General features: G+C 37.6%; 1 protein-coding gene across 1 annotated transcript; it reads right to left on the reverse strand.

Moving 5' to 3' along the window:
* Nucleotides 1-1,040: 1,040 nt before the first annotated feature.
* Nucleotides 1,041-19,367, reverse strand: LOC101857061 (the record flags this gene model as incomplete). Its single annotated transcript, XM_005109200.2, is given in 20 exon segments — nucleotides 1,041-1,847; nucleotides 3,196-3,391; nucleotides 3,859-4,009; nucleotides 4,634-4,783; nucleotides 5,348-5,497; nucleotides 6,488-6,705; nucleotides 7,824-8,024; nucleotides 8,345-8,542; nucleotides 9,651-10,209; nucleotides 11,185-11,466; nucleotides 11,893-11,988; nucleotides 12,560-12,771; nucleotides 13,522-13,669; nucleotides 14,202-14,441; nucleotides 15,106-15,199; nucleotides 15,537-15,610; nucleotides 16,056-16,118; nucleotides 16,964-17,092; nucleotides 17,807-17,870; nucleotides 19,156-19,367. Coding segments are annotated over 20 exon segments (3,582 nt in total), but the record flags the coding sequence as incomplete, so codon positions are not given.
* Between the last annotated feature and the right edge of the window lie 1,920 nt (nucleotides 19,368-21,287).

The following is a 21,287-nucleotide window of genomic DNA, read 5'->3' on the forward strand; positions in this document are numbered from 1 at the left end:
AGCTCAAAATACCATACTGACCAACTTAATCTCTTAGTCTCAAGCATCTCTCTCAATCATACTCAATGTCTGAAACGTTCAAAACTAGTGACAAATATGTGCCAAGAGCCACTTTCATTTTCAGGCCTACACACCCAAGACTCAAACAGTGACAAGCCAGGCCCTATTCTGATTGCCATGGCAATAACACACAAAACTGGTAAACAAATAAGAGACTGAGAAAATTGTGCACATGAAAATACACTGATACACCCCCCCCCCCAAAAAAAAAACAAAAAAAACAACAACAACCAACAACAAAATGTCTGGGTATTGGTGCAGTTTCATGTTGATGGATTCTGTCAAAAGGAGAAAGTTCTAGATTTAGTTTCTCTGCTTGCATCCCTTTAGTGTAAAGATACACACTTTCACAATGATGGCCTATTCTTTCCAGTATACCACCTCAATCTCCAATTTGCCATTCAAAACAGTAGCTTGTACGCCTATTCCATCTAGGAGTCAGTTTCCATGATTTTGAATGAACTTCAATTGTGAAACTGGATTGAGAAATACAAAGCTATGCACCGCATCCTCAATGTTAAAATCATTAAGGCTCCATATCATTTGTATCTATAGAAGTTGACCGAGTACTTTTTAAATTGATAGTCAATTTCTAAAAGATACTTGTGTGAAAATAAAGAAAAATGACAAAAAACGTCAGCGTTGCCATACTCAGGAATGCAACATAATCAGTTGCGGTGAGACTGAGTTTTTTGTTCGGTAGTTTTGCTGTTTTGCAACCCAAATCATTCCCCTCAGTCACACACACACATTTGTGTTGTGATTATTACAAAGTGAATGAAAACTACTTGGTAACCTCTCCTGTTGTCACAATTTCTTTGATAAAAGATAGATGGACCGAATGAGAAAGTCAGTTTTGATTCGAGTTTGTTTTATTGTTTTAGAAAGTGTCTTACGGCACTTGCAACACAATAAGGTCATAATTATAAGTGCCAAAGATTAGAGGTGTTACAAGAGAGTAACAAACACAAACAAGGAGGGGAGATAAAGACAATGGACGTTTGATAGGAAAAAAGAAGCAAACCACACCAGAACACCCGCCAGCCACCCTGTAGTTGACAGTACTTTATTTGAATCCATAACCATGAAACCAACCTAAATTAACACATATACCAGCTCCAACTGTTATTGACCAGCCTATCATGGGAGCCAGCTGAACAGCACAAAGGCATCACAGAATATTGGAGAAGACAAATTGTAAGGAGGCCAAAGAAAACCCATCAAAAGTCACAAAGAGACTAAACTGTTAGTGCCAACAACTTCCCAGTGTAGAAGAAAGCAAGAAAGACTTGCACAAGCTAAAAAGTGTAAGCGATTTTTTTTTATAAACTCTTATAAATCAACAAAACATTTCCTAGAAATAAGTTCTGAAATGATGCACACTGTAAGATTATTGTCTGAACCACACAACAGGTCAGAACAAATTCTAAAAGGGATGTTCGGTAAGACAATTTCGTTTTAAAAATAATTTCTATTCTTAAAAAGGGAACATCTGTTTCTTTTCAGGACGATGTAGTAAAAAGCAGAATTACTCAGACAATGCTGTAAGATATTAAAAAGTCTTACATAAATCGTAAAGACATACCAGTGTGAAGGGTTTTCTCACACCACCAGACAACTACTACCCTCTACAGAGTGAGTATTAAGGGGGTGGCTCCGAGGCCAGAGCCTCCCTCAGGTCCTGCAGCACAACTGACAGCTGGGACGGCAAATCACTCGCTGTTTTCTGAGGGACAAGACGAAGGCTGCGCTGGTACAGAGACTTGATGCTGGTATTTGTTTTGTCTCTGAGAATGAATAATAAGAAAACAAATTGACGATGTGAGAGAAAGTAAACGTTACATTTTTGTTGACTGCTAATATACAAGAAACTGACAACATCGACAAATACTGTGCTAACATTTAACTCTTTCCCTACCAGGCCAAAATCCACCACTGGCCCAGGGCTTTTCCCTGACCTATTTTTACACCTCTACCCCGCCAAAAGATAATGTCAAAACATCCAACTAAACACACACAAAACCATATTTTATGGCCCATCCAACTGAGGGTTAAAAAACGATCTATCAGATGGCGATACAATATTAAAGATTTATTCCAATTATATTACTTTGGGGTTTCTAAAAGTGATTATGCAATATCGAAGGCGTCATATGAAATCAACAATTTTCCAGCTTTGAAAGGTCATATCTTAAAAAGTACAACAGCAGCATAATTATAACATCCCAAGTAGGTTGCCACAAGTAATGCGAAGAAATGCTGAAAGTTATGTATGTGTACCTAATATAGAAGTGAAAATATGAGACATATACTAAAGTCAGGGTAGCGCTTTTTCCCCACATATTTACATTTCGAAGGGGACAAAAAAAGCGCTGAAATGACTACAATTCGTCTCTCAGTGCTATATTTTCCTTCGTATCTGCTAACAGGAAGTCTATTCTATCATTTTGAAAACGTGGATCGGCCGAGAATTTCGTGTCTTTTCATTACTGGGTTGGAATAGATAGTAAGCCACTCGAGCCGTATTTTGCGGCTCTCAGTCCAGCGAGGCAAGGTCCGCGAGCCGCAAAATGTGGTAGGAAAAGTGTTAATAATCCTTGAATTTCAATTTTTTCCCCTCTGAAGCTTCATATCGCTAAAAATCTAACCAGCTATGCTCACTTAACCCTTTTTGAGCCTAAACCGACCCTCCCGTCATATTGCCATACCGGCTTTTACCAGCCTGACACACCCACCTTTAGTGCAGGCTTAGAAATAAGAACATTCAACTCTAAATTTAGATGCTGACGTCTAAAGTCTTTGTAGGTGAAATTTCATTGAAATACATTGCTTGGATAAAAAGCAAAAGCCATTTCTTTGCTATACCCCCTGAACCTCTGGAAAACGCTGAAATAATTTGGTTCTGAGGAGTCATCAGCTGGCCGCCATATTGGTTCTGCTGTGCTGACCTGCTGACCTCTATATGGCGCTAAGAGGGTTAAAGTAGTCTATTTTAAACTGGTGGGGGGGGGGGGTGCGGGGAGATATCTTTGAACATTTTATATTGGCGGGGGGGAAAAAATCACTTTCATTATAGGCAAGCATGTACGATATACCAAGGCTATCTTTATGCTCAAGTCGACAAGTTTGACTTACACTTTGAAATAGGCTGGTAGGTATGTATTCAGACGAGACAGCAACTGGCCAATGGGCGAGGTTGAGGAGTCGAATATGCTGATGAGGTCTTCACTGTCCTCCTCTCCCAGGGCCAGCCTTTCCACAGCTGACTGTAAGTCGCACAGATGCAGCAGCAGGCTACGGTAAAGCTTCTTCTGACTTCCTCCAGAAGTTTCTAAAGCGGATAAAAATGACGAGATCGAAGTTTTGTTGCAAGTCTTAAATAAGTTCAAACACATGTTCAAAAAGTAATTTCAACTTCTGAACAATTTGCCAGGGACTCCTTAATCAACATGTAACAACGTGCACATACAACATCACTTTAAACAAACAATTTTCATTTAGCTAACAAAGTTCCCTTTTTTCTTTTTTTTAAGCACACACACATATCGTACCCATTATTTTGTCCAAAATGCACTTAAATAAAGAGGGCACTTTGGACCCAAAAAATTCTGAGGTGACGATTTGTATACAATATACCGCACTCAAAAATCAAATACCTCCAAAGATTAGCAAAGATCCAACATTGGGGCATAACAAGTTAACTCATATTGATTTTTTTCCCTTTCATCTGGTGACCAGTAAAATTTCTAAAACCATCTTATTTTGACTTTTCAAGATGGCAATGTATTCAATACTCACTGTGACTCCAGTTGTCACGAATACTTTTAGTCCACAAATCTTTCACAGCAATTTGTGAGTTGCTCCAACCAAGGCACTCATACAGATCAAAGCACACCTGGTAGCTCTCCTCACACTTTTGAAGAAGAGCCCGCTTACGAGTTGCACTTTTCTTTAAAAAAAAAAAAAGAAAAAGAAAAAGAAAAATTCAAACATCTTTCTTCACCAAACATTGGTTAAATCGACAGTACCTATTCTAATATTGAAATTTGTAAGCATGTTTTGGCTGTGAAAAATCTAACCACTGGCTTCTATAAAACTTTCATTATTTTAGGAAAACACTTTTTACTCAAGAATTCTGCGGCCTCTAGAGGTCCTTTTCCTCTTAAACTATGATGAGGGCCCTAAGATGAAAAAGTCCAGAGGGTATTCTATGCTACAATCCTGAAGTACATTTGTATTTTAGTATTTCAATCGTAATAAACATGCCCACTCAAAATTATGTGCATTACAAAGAAACCATATTCGCGACAGCAGGATCCAATACAAAAGTAATTCATGAAAGCAGGATCCCATACAAAATAGACCGGCGTTAAGACACAAGGCAATTTTCTCCAAACTTTAGAAAACTTTTGTTCCCTGGAAAACAGTCAATAAGCAGTAATTAAAAAAACTGTGAAAGCAGCAATGTTCTTAGATTCATATATTATAATCTACAAACTGATGGCCTACACAATTCAATAAAAATAAAAGAATAAAAAGTGTGTGTTCTGTAAAGAGCTGACTGTGCACTTACAAACTTTGCCATCTCCACCTCGTACACCCTGGCCAGATTCAAGTGATTACGGGCAGCCATGATCTGGTTGTTCCTTTGAAATTTTCCACTGTTCTCAGGATGGCAGTAGAACAATGATTTGAACAAAAAATCTTTCATGCTCTTTAAATGCTGAGGAAACCACAAAGAAACAAACAAAATCATCTTGGACAGCTTTCTTATAATATTTTGGTAAATATGAACAAAATGTGTGACAAGTGAAATAAATACATGTAAGAATGTTGGAGAAAATAACTTTATCTTGTGCTTTCCTTATCAAAATACACAACATAACTCCTGAACCGCTGGTAAATACCTTAGGTGCACAAGTCTGCACCTTCCCATTTCAAGGAACACAAAAAGATGTTGTCTTGGCAAAATGAGAAACATAAAGATATGACAAGCCATTGAATCAATCATGAAAGACATAAAACAAAAGATATTACAAGAGATGTAAGCATTCAACAGCCCTTCCAATAATTTACAATCAATATACTGAAAGAACCTTCAATTCACAAATTTGTATCTGAAATAACAGGTTAACCCAAGATTAAGAAAGCGATATTGGTCATAAGAAACAGACTCACTCCCAGCAAGTTTGGCTCCAGTTATCACACACAACAAGTGATTCTAAAAGCAGACAGTAACATCAAAACAATTTACATCCAACCTTGAAAACCTTTGTGAAAACAATACCTGATCAGTGACAGGATGAGTGCCCTTGGAGAAACAACAGGCCATATCATGGTACACCAGTCGCAGAGTGTGACAAATCTTTTCCCGGGTGTCGTCCATACTTTCTCCCCTCTCCAGTAAGTTGAGTGCCTTTTCATTGAACTCAATACACTGGAAAGAAAAGCAGTTACCTTTTTAACAATTGCACACTTAATTTTGAGATAAAGGTCCCGCCGATTTCAACCATTTTCTTTCTGGGACAGAACAAAAACAATAAGGTAAAGAGGGAGGACCTACCAATGACACCCCCCGGCCATCCGATTGCAGAAAGTGGAGACGAAAGCAGATGACAGAACAGAACATAGCTAGAGAGCAGGAAGGAGGTGAAAGGAGAAAAAATATAGAGAAAAAATTTTTCCAGCGCTGTCAGGTTTCGAACCCGGGACCGATTGAATGAGAGGCGAACACCTTACCACTGGACCATGAGAGCCCTCTGCTTTGGTATCACAGGTGAGTACTAGCAAGGGCACAGAATTGCAGAAGCACTAACTGAAAATAACGAACGGACACTTTGAAAAGTGAAGGGCATGTTTTATACAGACCTGCCACTCTATGAAATCTAAAAATCGGGATCTCGGGGAGGCTCATCGACAAATCCCAGGGTGACTGCCACACTGATTTCTCGTTGTTTTTAGCTTTAGTAAGAGTTTTTCGGCGCTTGCAAAGGTCATATGAGCACGCGAAACACAAGTTGGTCGCTTTCACAACAATTCATAACTCGGCTTGGTTTAGGTCAATATTTCGATTAAAATGTTCAGAATTTTGTGGTAAAATCACTGTTTTTAAAATAACATTTAAAATAATTTTTTAAATAATGCTATCTGCAATTTATTGCAAAGGCCAATGGTCTTCATAAAATCGAAAACTCTGTTGGGATCAGCAAAAGAGAACAGATCTTGCAATTTTTTACATTTAAAATACTTCCATCGGGTCTCTCCGAAGTCTGGACATTTTGTTAAAATGTCTCTAATGGTAAAGTCTGTGTCCGGTTTCTTATCTCCCTGCAAAATTTTCCAGGGGGCGGGCGTATATACATTGACCTTAACCTTTATTACATAAAAAAAAAAAACAATACCCTGGAAGAAGACTCGGAGAGCTCACCTTATCCAAGTACTTCCTCTTCACTGCAGGTATGGGTTCCTTGAGGTTTGACCGCTTCACAGTGCCTGCTGCCAGGTTGTAAAGATAGGCCACATTACAGATCACATGAGCAGCAGTGTTCTTTTCACCAACACTCTCAAACATCTGGACAGCCATTTTGAAGTTGTTCAGTGCCTTCTCCCAGATGCTCTTGACACTATCAAAGCTCTCACAATTTTCTAAAAGAGAAAGGAGAAAAAAGAAAAATTCTGACAAAACATGTCATCCAGTCTTGTGTCGACGATTCACTTCTTACAGCTACAAATTCGTTACAAACAAGCTGAAACATCATGACATGACAGTATCCAGCAGATAAGAAGTCCAGATATTTATTTCACTGACTGAGCTTAAACAATCCTCTTTTCACCGGAGATCAGATACAGCAAAGTCTTTTAGACTTGAGCTTTAATCATATTTCCCTTTAATCAGACGCCTATTTGTGTTATTTTTCAAGAGTATTACACCCTACTAGATGCAAATAGGTCATTCAAAAGGCAGAACCCAAACAGGTGAGTGATGAAAATTTCCTAGCAAAATGAGAATCGTGGTTGACAGGCTCCCACAATGAAGAGCAGAGCACAAGACACAAAAACTTCTAAAATTATTAAGGTGTACAAGTGGAATCCAAACAGACATGGAAGTTGCATCCCCCCCCCCCTTCCTTTGGTACCACATCAGATTACACAGATCCCCAGTCCCCTCAAGTTGAAGGGGGAGACAAAATTAAGGAACAGGGACACAAAATTCACATCAAAGTTAAGACATTCATAAATCTGAAGCCCTCCTCCTCTTTCAACATTCACTTTCGTCACCTATCAGTGTAAAAACAGCTTACGTATCCTCCAATATTTTGAGTTGACATTTTGCATTAAATGGGTAATTCCAAAAATAAAAGCGAAATGTGATGCTCATAAATCCAGAGAATCTATCCTAAGCTTTATTTTAAATTGGAAGACCCAATTAGAAACTTAAAAGTATTCAAAAAGAGAATATAAACGTGAAAGAATACATGGAGGATAAAACATATTTAAACTAGCAGATGAAAAACAGAAAAACTTCAAAAGAATCTGGAATGGAAAAAAGGTGAAATTTCTCAGCATTTGGGGATAATACATGACAACCCACTTTCCAGTTAAAGCAGTGAAACATAAGACTAAAAGGCACAATTGTCGAGCGACATGTGTTAATGAGAATTGTACAATAAATTAATTAATTGAGAATTGTAAAAGAAATTAATTAATTAATTAATCAATTAATTAAAAAAATACAAATGCAATGGTGACCAAGAAAAACTTACTTAGGGTCCTTTCTTTGAGTATTTCCAACTGGGTATTTGCAAGTCCAACAAGACAAGCGGCATGGTTCTTTTTCAGATCAAACTTAAACTGGGCATTTTTGGTCTCCAAAGCAGAGAATTTAGCTATTTGTTGAAACAGCTCCTCAGCAGTTGACCAGTTTGATTCTTGATTTGTGGGCCAGTCATAAACCCATGAGTTTTCTGAGGATCAAAAAAAAAAAATTGTTATACAGCATTATCTTCACATCAGACATCATTACTGAACAAGCACAGGGAACATACCACAAAACTATTATTCGACATGAGCAGAATGAAATATAGAGAAAAAAAAATTAAATTACCTAAACATTGCCACCCATCTCTACAAAACATTTAGAGAAGATTTTAAGTACATTCCAGTTCAATCAATTTTACTCCTAACTTGTAATTCTTTTCTGCATCTGCAATAGCACGATGGCATTTGCCCACTCTTTAGGTTTCTTTATTGGCAAGGAAGGACGACTGTTCTTGCTGACACTCACTCGGCGCTGGAAGAGTGGCCTGGGCTGAGCTCAGTATAGCAGCCTCCTCCTCCCCAAGCTCCTCAAACTCACGAGCGCACGTTGCCCACGTAGAAGTCAGAGAGCTCCGAGCCTTCGCCGCGAGGAACAGCAACATGAGATACAGCTCCTGGTGCTGACTGTTCCCACAAACAGAAGGCACCAAAACCTCCTGAGCCTCTGAGGAACGTAGAAGATATGTTACAACAATGGGAGCTACAGCCAGGAAGAAAAGATGCTAGTAATAAAAAGCTATGCTGTCGCTACATGTTTTCAAATGCTCGAGGGCATAAAATACCCGACACTCCTCCATTGACTATATATATCTGGGGTCTCCACTCTCTATGAGGCCACATGTGGGTTGGTGTGACATCACGCACAAAAGATTTGCTTTTTACTCACATTACGATTGGGTTCCACGAGTAGACCATTACCAAATGTTGTTGAACAATTAATGTGTTATATTTCTTGAAAATGTGTTTTGTCTATATGCCCAGTCTTTAAAGACACCCTCTATTTGTCATGTGCATCACCTCTCAAACTAGTGGAACAGAATCTTTTTATAAGAAATGACACTGTTGATTTTATTTATTTGCCTCAGTAAAATAGATATAGGAAGTAACGAAGATATTCAGGAGTTTGCCTTTTCCAAACTAAGGTTATTGAAGAGAAAGGGCAACTCAAGGAGGACCAAAAAGTGGAAAAAGAGCCTTGCAAACTCCCCTATTCTACCTCGAGAATGCATTATTTACTCCAAATAAGTTATCGGAGCTGCAATTGAGAAATTCAACATCTGAATTAACGATGTACATTCCATGAACAGGACAGAGTGAGAACAGAGAGAACCACAAGGGATGTACAAGGAGGTAAAATCAATCAATCACCAGTGAAGACAGATCTGCCACTAAGCCTTCATGAAAAGACAAAACATGAAAAATATCAATTTTCTGTGTTCCCAGGGAAATCTTTTCTTTTTATTCACAAAAGAAGATGAATGAAGAAGACTATGGCAATCTATTCCAAAATCTAGTGTATGGTACTTGCCAAAATTTTTGTCTTTAGGGTATGGTAAACAAAAAAAGTAGAACATTCATATAATATGGATATTTATATCATGATCTGATTTATGAATTAACAAGACCTGCTTTCTAAAAGACAACTCACACAGTTTATTTGAGTTTAACAAGTCTTACACGGCGCCTGCAACTGTATACAGTAATTATTAGTGCAATGCAGTTAACGTCACCTTAAAAAATACCCTGAAAATAAAAAGTGTCAGCTTACTCACCGTAGCAATGCATAGCATAGCGCAGGTGCCTCAGGGTGTGTCCATATTTATTAATTTCAAAGAAAGACTTGGCCAGCACAAAGTAAGTTATGGCCCCTTTCCTCAACAGATTGAACTTTGCCTCCACATGCCAGGACTCGGAGGAGCTGCTGCCTGATTGATGACTGGCGTCAAATCTACTTGAGGAGCTACTGCTTTCCCAACTGCAGCTCTCACTCTTAGATTCTGCAGCAACGTTTTTATCCCCTGCACAGACATCGTTTGTCTTGAGAGAAGAAGGATTCTGCTTTTCCTGACTGTCTGTGGCAGTTTTCAGGGGCGTGAAGTGCAAAGGAATGGCCTGGGACGGATTGCACATCCCTTGGTATTCTTCCTTGACAGTAGAGTGAGTGGGGTGAAGATGGAGATTCTCTTGCTGATCCTCTTGTTCATCTTTGGTGTTGATATTGAGTGGAGCATAATGAAGAGGGATTGCCTTGGATGGGCTGCATGTCTGTTGTTTCTCTACCAAGCCAATATTCTTTCCTCTTGCTTGATCCTTGTCTACACAGTTCAAACCCTGAAAAATACAGTTTTCAGTATCTGTCATATATATGCCTGAACTATAAAATTAAAACCACAGAGTAAATAGAAAGTATTTTTCAACAGTCCTAAGTATATTGAAACTATATGTGAGTAACATCCACACGTACACACTAACCAAAAATATTTATATCAACCTCAATAGCATGAGCACTCCACCCTAAGAAATGCAGAAGGAACTTGTCAGTGAAATTGGTTTGGGAGGTTTACATTTTTATAAAGAAAAACCCTTGATAAAGGGATTGAAAGAAAATACTTAAGTGACCTTTCTTAGCCTTGCAAATTATGCAAATGATATATCCCAGGTTGTGACAAACACAAATCAATGACTAAACTGACATATAATCTATCTCTGAAACAAGAAATAGATCTGTCACTAGCATTTTTACCTACTCTTCCTTAAAGAAAACAAGGCGATTTTTAACAATGTAAATAAAACTGATTTAAAGCATATTTCATGGGGATGTGACATGTCAGTAACAGCTAATAAAGATTTAAAATATGTCCAAGAGTATACAACATTGACAAAAAATTTTATATTTAGTAAATACAGATTTAAGAAGCTCAAAGCTAAACCAGTTTCACTTGGGTGGTGGTCTTACAAGAAAATCTCAACTCTTCTTGTTCCAGAATGAAGAAAGAATTTAAAAGATAACTATTTTATTGAACGTTCTGTACAGAAAGAGTCAGGTGTCCAGAGAAGGGGGGGCGGGGGGAGGGCAGAAAGTTGAGGCCAATGCAGACAACAGAACATGGTTACATAGCAAGAAAAGAGGTGAAAGGAGAACATTTTAGAGATGAAACTTTTCCGTTGGTGTCAGGTTTCGAACACGGGACCAATTGAACGAGAGGCGAACACCATAACCTCTTGACCACGAGATCCCCCAAGATGCCTCAAAGCATACAAAGATTTAATAAATCTAAAGAGCAACCAATCATTCTTTGAACATACCTTGCGAATGTGACCAAGTGCCATTTTACACCTTTCGTCAGTTTCTCCAGCGATACGGCAGGCCTGCACAATATCCCATGCCTTTTTCTTGGTCATGCCACGAACAACAAGTTCCTTTAAAGCTACAGCATTTTGCACCCCCTCCTGTGATGTGTTCTCTGCTGGTTTGTGCTCTATGGCCTGCATACTGCTCCCTGAGTTACCCTCATCGCCTAGATTTGTGCCTTTGTCTGGTCCAAGACCGTCATCTGACGTGCTCTCTTCATCGTACAGATCAGAAGGCTGCCATGGACAGAAAAACAAAAAAAACAACGTATCAGACATCAAATTTCAACCAAGTGTATTCAAATATTACCTGACAAACCTTGAAAAAAATAACTTAGTAACATTACAATCAGAAAAAAAACAAAAACAAATCTCTTCTCCCCATGCCACTCTTGTGGTACTTTATTTTCCACATGCACCAACTGGACACTAGGTAAGACTGCAAAAACAGGTCCCTTTGTATACACAATATATTTTCCAAGTACACACACACTTAACTTTGCATAGTATCTCTGGCATGAGTACATCTCAAAAGGACAAAGCTTATTCACTGAATTTATTTTAAAAATTTAAAAGGATACACATCACACAGCTTCTGCTTACAAAAAAATACAATAATCATAGTAACCAGATCTGACAAAGTTACACAAAAACAGCTCTCACCATATCTGGGATTTTGCCCTTTTCATGCCATATGTCATTGACAGATCTGTCCGGAACCCACATGTCACAGAGATGAAAATGAGCTTCAGCACAAACCTGTAAAAAGACAATATGAATGTGAACACACATAACATCAGCAGCAGTGATGACTATAAACTACTGTAAACAGGGTGACTGCCAAACCATCTTCTCAACTTTCCAGGGGGGAGGGTGGTATCCATTTTTTAACTGCACATTACATAACAATGATGGGGCACACCGCCTGTTTCTTATCGCATTGATGTTGCCCCTGCTGTTGGTGGTGGCCAATATGAACATTTGTAAGACATGAAATAAAAGTTGACTGTGAGTACAATACTTGTGACCTTGCTTGAGTTTTTTATTGCTTTTCCTTACTACAAAATTGCGTAATAAAACTAACTAAATCGGTTCATTCTTGTTCAATAACCCTGTATTTTCACGGGTCTTTTCCGGAGAAATTTACTAATTTCGTCAAATTTCCAGGTCTCTGCGATTTTATTCAAATTTCCCAAGATATTCTCAGGGCCTGGAAGTCACCCTGTGTAAACCTCAACAACTGCCTTTTCATTATCTAAACTTTACATCTCTTTAAAAGCATGCGCCATTGAAAAAAAGGCAAAGGAGAAGACCACATCTCAGTGCCCACCTCGCTGTGCTTTGTATCATCAAGGAGTCGGAGACAGTTCTCCAGCATGGCACGTGAGTCCGCCGATCTCCTCTGGCCACTCATCTTCAGTTTGGTTCCCACACGATGACACAAGAGACCCACGGGCACAGTGAAAGGGTTATCCCCTTCTACAATCTGACTCTTGCAGTAATCGGTAAGATCATACAGTTTCACCATCTCATCATCATCACCTGGAAAGTCACAGGGTAAACCAGCAGAGATTTTACACACAGCACAGAAAAAAAATTGTATGCCACTGATTCTGACAAAATTGTTAATTGTCAGCAGAACCAAAAGCCCTAAATGTCTTCATAAACAAAATCTTCAGTGCTAAAACTTTCGCTTCAGCGCTCTTTTCAAAGTAATCAGTAAGACATGACAGTTATCTTTTAAATATAAATCATAGTATGAGACATTATCTTACAAAAATTTGTCAAAAATGAAGTCATATTCCGGGGGATAGGCTGGGAGGCTGAAAGAAAGCCTTATAACATGGACACTGCAAAAGGTCTGATGTCCACCACTACACAGAAATCCAAGGGCAAACATATTCTTTAAGTAAAATTTAAATCCAATATGTAAATGACATTCTACAAACCAAATATCCATAAAGAAAGCTAAAAAGGATATTCATAATGGTACTTTTGTTTCTTTCTTAATAAGCATTTTACAGCACTTGCAACACAATTAAGTCATATAAGTGCCAAAGATTTAGTTTTAGTTTTAGTAAGCGTTTTACAGCACTAGCAACACAATAAGGTCAAATAAGTGCCGAAAATTAGAGGTGTTACTAGAGAGCAATAAACACAAAAAAGGAGGGGAGATAAGGATGAAAGGTGTTTGATAGGAAAGAAGGAGCAAACCACACCAGAGCATACGCTAATCACCCACTCATGATGGTATTAAATCTGTCTGGTTATACAAAAAATGAACACACCTACCTTTGTACAACCAATAGGTGTGACCTTCAACAGCTGCATTAGCTTTAATAAAAGCCATAATGTTTCGAGCTATATCCATCACTTCTTCTGGATCAAAACTAGAGCCATTCAAATGTGGTATGTCCTCTGTCCGAATAACTTCATATTTCTGTGATGAAAGAAAACATGAATTTTTAACAAATATGAAACCTACCTAAAAAAAAATAAGAAAGAATCAAATCTGCAATAAAGATGCATTACCACATTATCAAATCTTGCAAAGAGAACGTACCATAATTTTTAAAAAGACAATAGTATCCCTATCGGGCAAAATTCTGGATAATCTTTTTTACACGAGACATAAAAAATTTGACTTTGTAATTCTATTTTGGAAAACAGGTACATAGCAGAGAACTGCAATTTGTGGTTACACACAATTGTACATGTAACCACAGACGATGGTATTTTGCGCTTGATACCATTAAGTTAAAACATCAAGTACTCAGGCTACACAGGAAGAGCAAGGCCAAACTAAAAATGGATTGAAGGAGTCGAGGGAACCCTGAATCGAAAGAGCTGCAAAGTTGGCCTACCATAGAAAACTGCAGCTCCCCTCAAAGCTCAGAGGCAACAGAAGATGAAAAGTAAAAGTAAACTGAAGTACTGCTATGGTAGGTATAAAGTTGTGCAAAAAGTGATACCTGTACAAATCCATCCACATGGAAACACATAGCAACTTCTGGCACATTGCTCATGAGGTTGTCTAGCCAGTAGTCCAGACCAGTCAGAACACTGATGGGTGGAGACCTGGCATCCTTTAGCCTCAAGCTTATACATGGACGAGGAGAGCTTCCACTTCCAAAAATAGGCAAGTCACTGTCAATGAGCATACTGATATCCTCAAACGTCCAAAGCGTTTCATGGTGAAAGCCCTTGAGATCCTGGAACATAGTTCAAAGCTTGACATCGTCTTCACATGGAAAATTTTTTAAATTTAAAATCAACATTGCCTTCACACAAGAAAAGTTTTAAAAATTTCAATCGACATTGCCTTCACATGGGGAAATTTTAAAAATTCTTTAATAGACATTGCCTTTACATGGGGAAATTTTAAAAAATGTTAATCAACATGCAATACTTCAGTCTGAAATGACAAGCCTGGTCTTTGAATACAGTGTACTCAATGAGAACAACTCAGACACTAGGGGCTGACTGACTGACTGACACTCACTCTTCTCTTGCTAATCAAAGGAAACACAGTCCTGGCTATTTAGTTCATTTAAAGGAAAGGGTTTTTTTGTCTATCAGTATGTTTTGACATAACAGAAAAAAAATCCCACTAAAAACTTGAGTGGAGTCTTGCATATTGTATACGCTTTCAAGACTTGTTTAAAATAAAATCTTAAAAAGTACTGATTATAGCTAAAACCACGACAGATGGCAAAATTAAGCTGTTGGATATTGTTTACATTAATTATCAAGTAGAGAGACTGACACTACAGCAATAAATACTGTTGATCCACTTAAACCTCTTCATACAAAATTTGTTTGACAGCACAAAAATATATTTTAAAAGCAAAGCCTGAATTAAACACCAGTACTCACCTCTGAAAATTCAGGGACAGAATTCACTTGCTTTGCGTGGCCATCTGTGGTGTTCAAAGCTGTACTCTGGTTCTCTCCAATACTCGCTGCAAAGCTGGAAACAAAGAAAATAACAGTCCAATATAAATCAGGCCGTTCAGATCCGAGACACAAGCTTAGATGTAACTTGGATCTTCTTGGAATGAAAACATCCTTTTTTTCAAGGTCTGATGGTTCAAATATTACGACATTATATCTCTTGAGCATAATAACACAACATCACTGAATTCAGAGAAAAACAAAATCCTAAAGAAAAAAAAATCCAAATAAAACAAAAGCTCCACCTAACACGGGTGAAGAAATAAACAGAAGATAAATTTTAGCCCTTCAATGAGCAAGCAAAGAGATCCAGTCACCAAAACCTTTACACAAGCTTGTAACTGTCTGCTCACCTGTGTCTGATGAGATTCAGGTAGATGTTTTCTGTGAATGAATCTCTTTTTGTTGCACTCACCAAACACCTCCTCTGCAGAAAAAAAAGTAAGGAACATATAAATAATTCAAGATGCTGAGGAAGTAGAGGAGTAGGAAACAGCAAGAGAAAGAAAACATTATACATTCATTTGGGTAAGGGAAATAACTGAAACCCTCACATTGAGTCTAAGTAAAATTGAAGATTATATCTATACCCTGAAAACAATCTCAAGCAGAGTCCAAGATGGCTGAATCGACAACTCATAATAGTTAGCTGCTAGATAGAAAAAAACCTCTGATGGAAGAATGAGCGATAATTGATCTCTGAATGTTGTCATCGTTATCAATGCATTGCTCAATGCATACAACATTTTGTGGGAGATAAAATTAAGAAAAATTAATTGCTTGGGGTATTTCTATCACAGATACCCTACAGCTTAAGCAAAACTTCCCCAGAAACAAAAAGCAGCCATTCTCTACAACAGTGAAAAGCATACCTTTTCAACCTCCTCTTTGGCCACAGTAGTATTAAAGAAAGACTTCAACCAACTCCATTGTTCCTGAAATGAAATAAGAAAGTAAGAAAACTTTATTTGCTCTCACTAAATGTATAGAAATTATATACTTTTCGTATTGAGCACACGTTTAATCAAAACACCTCAATAAGTAAATTTCAGCATTTCAACTTTAATGTGACCGTTCGTGAATTTTTACTGCATTGTATTTTTTATTTTTAGTGAACACATTTTCAGCCTCACTGCGAGACTATTTTTCTCATATAAAATGTAACACATATGCATTTATATTATATGTATAATACGTTGTTTTATGTACGCACTTGTCGATTAATTTTTAAGACGTGATGTCTTTTTCGTTGTAATGCGCATTGAGCATCTTTTAGAAAATGGAAATGCGCAGTATAAATGCTATTTATTATTATTATTATATAAGTATTTAGATCAAAAAAGATCTTGGTGAATAAAATAAGATGTGATAGGTGTCAACTCAACCTTGTCTAAGTGAAAAGCAAGCAAGAATCCCCCCCCCCCCCCCTGGAATTTGCACCAAAATTTTGTAGAAGCAGCAAGTTTTCTTCCTACAGTATGTGTGGCATCCTCGGCATTCAGACAGAATGTCTGTGTGTTTGTGTTTGGTTATTTTTGTGTGTGTGTGTTTGGTTGCTTTGTTATTTGTGTTTGGTTGTTTTGTTGTTTGTGTTTTTGTTTTGTTTTTTGTGTGTGTGTGTATGTGTGTTTAAAACTCACAGCACCGGGTGGAAGTCCATTCATTCAGTCTCAGAAAAAAATATTCAAAGGGAGTCAGTGTTTCATACAATATCTTTGCACTCTTCTAAATAAGACAAGAAAAAGTAAACCTTGAAATGGACAATGCATAAAAAACGTACAGCTTCTTTTCTCAGCAAGTTTTTGTGAACATCAAACTCTTCCAGCAGAAGGGTTTTCCTCAGTCTGTGTACCATGATGCTGATCTGGGGTGCTTGACTGTAAGGCATTTTCAGCAAAGCCTTGATGTTCTATACAAAGTAGAATTTTCATAAAATACGAATATCAAAATTCTTTTCAATAAATTCCATACATAAGTATCATTCCATCGAACATACTTTTAAACTAACTCCTAGAATCTTGTCACTTTCAGTACAAATACAAAAGTTACAGTTTCATTACAACTAACAACACATCTTATAAGTTAGCATGATGGTCAATTAAGACAATGTTTACATTCTCACAGACACATTTCCCCATTTTTATGACCTACTGACAAAATTCGGAAAGTCATGTTCACAAATGAATCACCATGAGTTTATAGGGTAAGGTAGAGGCTATACCACAGTATTCACCAAATGTAAATCTCAATTGAAGCTCTGTCAAAATTAAGTAACTTTTCAAGTTAAAAAAAAAAGAAAGATGTTATTACATTACATCAACAGTTTAAATGTCAAATCCTCTGAAAGACCCTCCCCCATATAGCAAAGCAATGTGCAAAGCCATTTAATGGGGTCACCGTGAACTTAAAGTGTACCTGCCCATTCAGTTTCAAAACAACTGAATTTGACTTTTTAAAATGCAAAATTCTAAAACAAATTAGCATTTCATGAAAAAGGTGGAATATGGGGAGAGTTCTCTCTAAATTCAGTTTCAATCCATCACAAAGAGCTTTGCTCTGAACTTGAATGGGGTTTGATTTACATGACCCTAAAAAATAAATGCACCCGCCCCCAAATACAAACCTTAGATGATGAGATGACATCCACTTCGCCAACCAGATCTTGGTAAGAGTTAGCCATGTTTAAACTGAAAAAAAAAAGTAATAAGTAACCCCATTATTTTACAAACTTTTGTGATCCAGCGGAAAAATCATGATTCAAATGAGCTCCTGAAACTGACTCACCTTGAGAACAAAAGGTAAGTTACTAAAGACAATTAACAAAAATTGTATCTTTACTCACTAGCACATTGTTTTATAAGACCCCAATGAATACGTTTTTCTAAATTCCGATTATGACATATTAAAACACAAAACCTAAAAACAATGCATTATATGAAATCCTCTTTCTATTACAAACTTAGAAATTAAATACAAGTGCTATGATTTTGAGAGATCCTTTCCACGAAATTTAAGTGATAAATCTGATCGTATACACAGCATCACTTTTCACACAATGTGACTTTCAGTTGGCATGACTCATCAGCCCTCAGAGGCATGCTGGCTAGAGGAAATCGGGTGGGGGGGTTTGCATTTTAATATAAAGCAATGTAACTTCCACTTCCAGCCCATGTCACGCATCAAACTTCTTAACACTAAGCTAGGTCTTGCAATTTATCCGGCTTTTCAGTTGTTATTTTGCATTTTTAGTTTGCATTTGAAAACAATGTTAATATGGTGCCCAATCTGATGTCATTCTAGCTCCACACCTTTACTAAATTATAATTTATTGAAAAATAAGCTAGATAGATTTTTTTCAAAGTTAGCGCAAAACTGACTATCAATGCAGTGTCTTTTCACATGTTGAACTACAAATCTGCTTAAATCATTGTAGCTGAGACATGACTTTTTTATAATCAGCTCGGCTCACTCAGTGAAGAGTGTGTTCAGTTCTCTTAATCAAATCTTTAGTGATGTCTATCAAAATGTCTTAATAGCACTAAACCTGTCAATCAAAAGAAAACTACTCTCCATTGAATCAATCATGGACATTTAGATAGCATTTTCTTCCAATCTTCTCGCTTTATCTGTAAATGGACATCACTCTAGTGTGAAGGCTGCTGTTTGACATAGGTCATGGATATCACTCTAGTGTGAAGGCTGCTGTTTCACATAGGTCATGGACATCACTCTAGTGTGAAGGCTGCTGTTTGACATAGGTCATGGATATCACTCTAGTGTGAAGGCTGCTGTTTGACATAGGTCTTGGACCTCTCTGCCTAGTGTTGGGCCAATAGTCCCTTCATTTTTTCTTCCAATAATAATACGAAATTCATGCAACACAGATGAGCTAGGCTTCAGTATTGCATTGTGTATGAACTGGATGAGAAGCATACTAAAATCCCACTGTTGGTGCGCTGCATACAAAATTACCTGCTGAATGGGGAAAATGAGGAAGCACCAGGCATAGACTGTTCGCCAAACATATAACATCCTGCTCGCTGTCTGTCAGAAGGAGGGAAATTCAAATCAGTGTTCAGTCTGATGGTTGAGAACTGAACAGGGGTCTTCATTGAGCTGTACTTAACCACTGCTGTGGACTTGACGTCTGATGTTGCCATAGTACCAAATCCTCTCTCATTATCCTGTCAGAAAGAGCAACAACAGGAACACAATGAATCAAACCGCATCAAAGATGAATGATGAAAGACAAAAAAGAACGAGCACACAGGAACTAAAGCTTGAATCGTCTAAGCAGCAAAAGGGTGAGTATAGGATTAAGAGTTGTAATTCTCATCACACTGACCTCGTATCAAGGCCCCAGCCTTTGACCTTTCTTCTAGATAGTCAATGGCACATAATGCAGTGGTATGTGGAAGGAGAATCATATACATGCACGCTCACAAGGCTCACTGTCATTCGACAGAGAAATTAACAACAAATATGGGATTTGTTAGGAAGTACATATTGAGAAAATCTTTTAATAATCAAGCGATCAGTTGTGTTCATGGCCTTCCATTAAATAACAATCTCTACCAGTGGAAATTAACAAATTCACCTTTATGTGAGAGGTGTAACTCTCATGAAATTGAACAAGAATTTCCCTTTGTATTTTTTTGTTCACACTTTATCCATAAAAAAGGAAATTTTTAAATCCTCCCAGCCTGACTCGGCCCAGTGACAGAAATATGCAATGTCTGACCCACGATAAAAGATATGTGCACATAATAACAATATTCATTACGGAAACTTTATTTATCAAAAGAGTGTTTTAGTTATATGATGTAATGTGGGCCAATGGCCTTAAACACTGAATAAACTTACTTACTTTATTTGCTGATCAGTTGTGAAAAATCAAAGCCATTTCATCATGTTACGCAATCAAACGTTTGTATTTAAAATCTTTCAAAAACACTATATAGAAGAATTGACAAAAGAGATGGCATTAACTGATTCTGCTTTTTACACAGATGGGTAAAGCTAAGGGTGGAAATAAAGAAGATGTTCAATAGTTTCTGTTAATTGGTCAAACGATGGTACATAATGAGATGCAAGCACTAATTAATGGCAATTTTAAGTAAAATTGACACATACCATTATCAGTGAGGATAAGATAGCACAAGGGAGGTGTTAAGTTTTCGCCACTGCTTGTTGATCAGTCAGGTGACCAACATGAATAGGCTGGCTCTCCGGACACCCCCTCCCATCCCCCTTCATTCCCAAGTCGAAGACGCAAAATGTCTAAGACAGATTTTTTGCTTGCTCCCTTGTGATTCTAACAGGTTTGACTGTAGGTCTCATGGACCCATCTCAAAGTGTCATTCTAAAGCACTTTTTTCTTAATTTTATCAGCATTATTACACATATTTTGACTTTAAATCCATCCATTGCAAATTAGTTTATGAGATGTATGTTTTTAATTTTAAATGAGGCCCAACAGCGTAAAAAATATGTCTCTGCTGGTTCCTTCTCTCTGTTTCTCTGTCTGACTTTCTGTTTGACTGGCTATCTACATCTGACTGCCTGTCTCTCTCTCTCCCTCTCTCCTATTTTCTCTATTCTCTCTCTATGTTCCACTCTTCTCTTTTCTTTCCTTCTCACTCACAGTCGTATTCTCTCTCTCTTTCTTTTCCTGTTTTACTTTGTTCGATGTCTTATTTCTTCATCCCCCCTCTTCATTGCTCCAGTCAACTCAAGCCGTTCACTGCACATGAAATTATCTCTTTATCTTTGTTTTGTTCACTCTCTCTCTCTCTCTCTGTCTGTCTTTCTAATTCTCTTTATTTCCCCCTTCCTTACACCGTTCATATCAAGTTAAGTTTGAAATCAATGCAAAAAATGTTTCTTTCCAGCCCTCGCAGAATGGCAGCACCGAACTCTAGCAAATAACCAAAAAATCCCGAGAACGGAAACCGTTCGGAGAAATAAATGTCAAGTTTATATTCCTGAAGGTTCGGAGAAATAGTAACTACGTTATGTTATATATAGATCTAGAATTTAATGTGATTCTGTACTGACCTGAGGCAACTTTAGCAGAGAAAAAGGGCCAACAAAGAAATAAGACA

Source organism: Aplysia californica, unplaced genomic scaffold (genome assembly GCF_000002075.1).
Source record: "Aplysia californica isolate F4 #8 unplaced genomic scaffold, AplCal3.0 scaffold00755, whole genome shotgun sequence".
NCBI classification, from domain to species: domain Eukaryota; kingdom Metazoa; phylum Mollusca; class Gastropoda; order Aplysiida; family Aplysiidae; genus Aplysia; species Aplysia californica.